The 4,671-nt window shown below is 37.6% G+C and overlaps 1 protein-coding gene across 2 annotated transcripts; it reads right to left on the bottom strand.

Moving 5' to 3' along the window:
• Positions 1-394: 394 nt before the first annotated feature.
• On the bottom strand, positions 395-4,657 carry LOC110018917 (probable E3 ubiquitin-protein ligase HERC4). 2 transcript variants are annotated; one of them, XM_020716395.1, is made up of 6 exons: positions 4,418-4,657; positions 4,047-4,329; positions 3,622-3,971; positions 3,144-3,545; positions 2,257-2,641; positions 395-974 (listed from the first exon to the last, which is right to left on the bottom strand). In XM_020716395.1, the coding sequence occupies exons 2-6, from the start codon at positions 4,269-4,271 to the stop codon at positions 729-731; spliced, it is 1,608 nt and encodes a 535-aa protein (XP_020572054.1). In that variant the 5' UTR covers positions 4,272-4,329; positions 4,418-4,657; the 3' UTR covers positions 395-728. The 2 variants fall into 2 exon arrangements, with proteins under 2 accessions (XP_020572054.1, XP_020572055.1); XM_020716396.1 differs by having other exon boundaries at positions 4,047-4,291.
• Between the last annotated feature and the right edge of the window lie 14 nt (positions 4,658-4,671).

Genomic DNA, 4,671 nt, shown 5'->3' with positions numbered 1-4,671 from the left:
ATCGACGATGGAGATCAGATATTGCATGAATCTCTGCATATGAAATAGTTTTTACTTTCAACCAGAATAAATCTTTTGTCAGTATACAGAATATAAAAATTCCAGCCGCTAATTGATAAAAATTCCAGCCGCTAATTGATAAGGTAAATTTACATATCTACCTCACAATTCTTATCCATTTATACCTCCAAGGCATTGAAAATCTATGCAAGGAAAGATTTTCTTTACTTTTAAAAAGATAATAATTGTAGTATTTTTTATTTGATGTTAAAAATTTGAGTGATATGCATGCAAATATGAATGTTTAGATGTCAAATATGTTGATACATATAAGATGTGTGGCATGTATGTAAATGCCCCACACCCCCAATTACTTCGCCATAAGGAATGCAGATAAGGAAGAGATATGAAAATACACTATGCAAACATTGAACTTGAAACATATCAAGAGGGAATCAAATCTTTGTCCAGGAACCTGTTCCCAAATCTGACCATTGAACTTGAAACATATCAATTGGGGAATCGAATCTTTGTCCAGGAACCTGTTCCCAAATCTGAACATTAACTGTTGATATTTACATATTTATCCACAAGGAATTTAAACAGATAATAAGAAGCAGCGAACATCATATCCATCCATGGAAGCTCAGCTCCTCACTGCGGCCATTATGGTAGTGAGACATAGCAGAAGCTTTTTGTATAAAGGTTTAGGTACATTCTGAAAGAGGCTAGCTGAGGTCAATGTCGACGCGTTCCGGAATTTCTCTCTCATTCTGTTGATCGACCAGCTCGATGCCAAGCTGTCCCTTATCGCCCGCCCCGAAAGCATACAGCTTACCTGACTCTGTGAGAGCGAATGTGTGTGCATTCCAATATAGGGAGTTGGTCAGGCTGATCTGCACAACCCTTTCATTGATGTTTTTGAGTGAGGTCACTAGTTCTGGTCTGTACAAGTTTTTGTGCCTGTTTATTACCTTTTACATCAGAGGAAATTAGAATATCAGAGCTTGTCAAAGGAAACTGATAAACGAACATATATTAATTTCAACAAAGATGCAATTTTTATCTCATATTTTTGAATCCAAACATTTCTTTATGGGCATTTGAGATTTTTTTTTTTGTTTATTTTTAATTTATTTTGCTTTGAAACAAAAAATGTTTAGTTATTTGTTTAGGGTAGATTTTGCAACAAGTCAGAGAGAATTAAGTAAAATCATTTTGAAGGAAGCCAGGTGTCCAATATATGGTTGGGAAAAACAATATCATGAATCCAAAAGGGGAAATTAAGATTATTTTCAAGCAAGGAAGCGTTGAGGAAAATCTAACTCAGAATGTATGTGATGATATTGAATTTGGCCACAAGCAACAAAAAACTTCAAGAAATTGAAACTTAATATTCAATCCTTGGAATTACACAAAAATAAAAATTTATTTGTCTCAAATTTCTGCATTAAAGAAACTAAATTATGATAAAAAAAATTACGTCAAAACTCAAGAAGAAATGCTAAGGATTTGTTTGAGATCACTTTTATTTTTACTTTTTTTTTATATTAAAAATATGTTTGCTTAGCGTATTTTTTGCGTGCTTTCATTTTTTTTTAATACAAATTATTTTTTTTATAAATTAGTTTGTTTTTAAAAGCACTAAAAACATTTAAAAGTTGATAATTATTTTGTTCTTAAAATAAAATAATGTATAGGACTATCAAACATATTTTTGTTTTATTGTAAAGCACAAACAAAGCAAAAAATTAAACAAAAGCAAAAACAAAAAATAAGAAGTGATTCCAAATGACCCCTAAGAAACAAGGGAAGGGCATAGGCAGTGGGTGGCACTTGCCCCCTAGATTCGAGAAAATTCAAACTTAATAATATATAGAAAGATTTACATGCATACCTTAATACTAATGTATTTACATATCTAGCACCTAAAAAGTTCAATTTTTACATGTATGTCACCTTACCTATGCATGAAAAAGTGCATTTCATATCTTAAAAGTTAAAATACTGGTATTTTTTATGTGATCTGAAATATTTAGATGGTATAAATATAAGAAATAAAGTTTAGGTGTTAGATATTTAAATACATAGGAAATGGGTGGTATGCAATCATGCATATATTACACAACCTCTGCCTCCCTATATTTTGGGTAACCCCTTTCACCACTCTCACTCAAAATCTTAATTTCTCTACAGGGCTAAAGTAAGTCAACACAACATAAAAAAGACAGCTAAACAAGGAAGAACATGCCATACCTGTCCGGCAATGCCTGCAGAATGCCCAAGACTTGAGGATTCTCCACAGCCAAACGAGTAGACATCCCCATCTGCCGAGACAACAAACGTGGTGTAATCACCAGTAGCCACCTGCACAGCTTTTACATGACTCAAGGACTCCACCACCTTGGGGACTGGTTCACAATCCTCAGATCCATGTCCCAAGCAACCATACCTCCCCCATCCCCAAGTGCACACCCTTCCATCCTGGCCTACAACAGCAGCATGCCAAGCTCCTGCAGCAACAGCCTTCGGCTGGAGATTCAAAGCTTGAAACTGCTCGATCAACCTTGGATGCCTCTCATCCGTTCTCGAACCATGCCCCAGCTTCCCTCCCAATCCACAACCAAGAGAGTAGACAGACCTAGAGAACATTAAAGTAGAATATAACTTTGATAACCGTGAGAGTTTGAGGTAAACTCTAAGTAGTATCATATAAAGAATTAAAGCTTCTGATTCAAAAAAGAGTTTTTCTATTTGTGATGAAGCTGCATTTGAGGTAAACTTTCTGATAATGAAATTACTAAAAACACAACATTTTGTTATCAAGGCATAGCAATCGAACAGAATGAAAGGGATACTGCAAGAGGAAGACCAAAAAAACTAGGTATTCCATCTTAAATTTTATTTGAGAATAGGAATTGGACTAGTGGGGGAACAACTTGAATTTCCATATCCGGGAAAAGATGGGTTGAGTTTCAAAAACACCACAGAAAATTTGCACAAAATAGGCAATGGAACACCCCTATATCCTTAACCCTTCAATAGAAGTAGCACCATACAAATATGAAATTTTAACAAGATAATTACGCTTAAGGAAAAAACGGCAAGTATATCAAAGAATATAGATGGTCAGAGAAGCTTACATGCCACTTGGCTGGCATGTTAAAGCAAGAAGATAGCAATAACCAGCAGCAATCTGCACGACTGGAATGTTCTCAAGCGTGCTACCAAGAAGATGCGGCTCAACATCATTGGGCTCGGTCTGATGACCAAGGTTGGCATCCTTGCCCCATGAAAAGGTATAAACTTTACCCTCTCTGGAAAGAACAGCTGTGAAGAAGTTCCCAATGGCTGCTTGAACTATGAATACCCCTTTCAAGGACTCCACCAGCTGAGGTTTGGTAACGAACTTGAAGCCCTGAATTCCAAACTCAGCATCCCCAAAAGAATCCTTTCCAAAGGCATACACCATTCCAGCATCACTGATCAGCATAGTACGTCCAGCTCCGGTAGCTGCTTGGATTATTCGAATACCTTGCAGAGTCCTGTGAATTATTTCATGTTCTGAATTATTATGTTAATGATACATACAATGAAAAGATAATGAAGTTTGGAAACAACTTGATGAGGCGAGGCCTCCACTCCTCTTCCTGGGTGCCATGGCCGAGCTGGCCTGAGTTATTTGAACCGAAGGAGTAGACAGCTCCACGTGAAGTGACAGCAATGCTGTGACCAGGACCAGCAATTGCCAGGGATTTCTCCCTTCGGCAGCATGCTTCACCTGCCAGCAAATAGCGAAGGACTAACTTCCATGAACCACCACATATTTGTTTGAACATCTCCCTCTCTTCTGTTGTCATTGGCTTAAATATAGCCCTCTTCTGGCACATGTCGAGAGCCGCAAGCTCTGTTATTGACAGTTCGAAGTCTGGAAGGAAATTGGCGGGTTGCTTGAAGAATGTGCAAGTTGCCTGCCATAATCAGCAATACCAATAAGCAGCATTACCAATTCTAACGTTTAAATTTTATAAAAGATGACAACTTGCCTCAAGGTGAGCGAGATCCTCGGGATCCAAATCACATGAGGTTAGAACATGGAGAACAATGGAGGGGCTTGTTGCTAGGGGGAACTCTCCAGGATGGGCATTACCAAAGCAATGGCGTTGGCAGCGTTGAAGGCTCTGCTGTAGTGGTGTGACCAGTGAGAGAGGTTGGTCAATGAGGTTGATATAGGGGATTGAAGGAGAGGCTCCACTAGCTGTGGCGTCCATCGGGCACAGCCTGGAGTTATCTGCAATGCCCAAGTTTGAGCAGAAGAGGTAGTACAAGCTGTGTTTCATTTTTAGATATAACCAATTAATTTCAAAACCCATCGTGGTGGAATCAGTCACTAGCACATTGCATTACTGTAACTTACTATAAATCACCACAGAATGGCTTCAATGGAGAGTTTCCACGATGCCCACATCAGTTCCTCTAGATATCAGGACCTAGAGAGATAGAAGAACAATCAATATTATCGAGAAGGAATTTGTGCAGGGAAGATAGCAAAACAATGGCAGCAGAAATTATTAAATGATGCCTGGCATCTTATATAATATTAGAATTTTAGATTTAGAATGAATGCAACAATACCACAAACATCCACAATTTTTTATAGAAATAATAACA

Source organism: Phalaenopsis equestris, unplaced genomic scaffold (assembly GCF_001263595.1).
Source record: "Phalaenopsis equestris unplaced genomic scaffold, ASM126359v1 Scaffold000036, whole genome shotgun sequence".
NCBI lineage: Eukaryota > Viridiplantae > Streptophyta > Magnoliopsida > Asparagales > Orchidaceae > Phalaenopsis > Phalaenopsis equestris.
The sequence above is the reverse complement of the archived record's forward strand: the minus strand, read 5'-3'. Positions and strand labels throughout refer to the sequence as shown.

Coding starts and splice junctions, on each gene's coding strand:
- LOC110018917 (XM_020716395.1), bottom strand. CDS start 4,271: ATGGACGCCACAGCTAGTGGAGCCTCTCCTTCAATCCCCTATATCAAC. Junction 3,546..3,621: donor TGGAGGCCTCGCCTCATCAA/GTTGTTTCCAAA, acceptor AATAATTCACAG/GACTCTGCAAGGTATTCGAA. Junction 2,642..3,143: donor ACATGCCAGCCAAGTGGCAT/GTAAGCTTCTCT, acceptor AATGTTCTCTAG/GTCTGTCTACTCTCTTGGTT.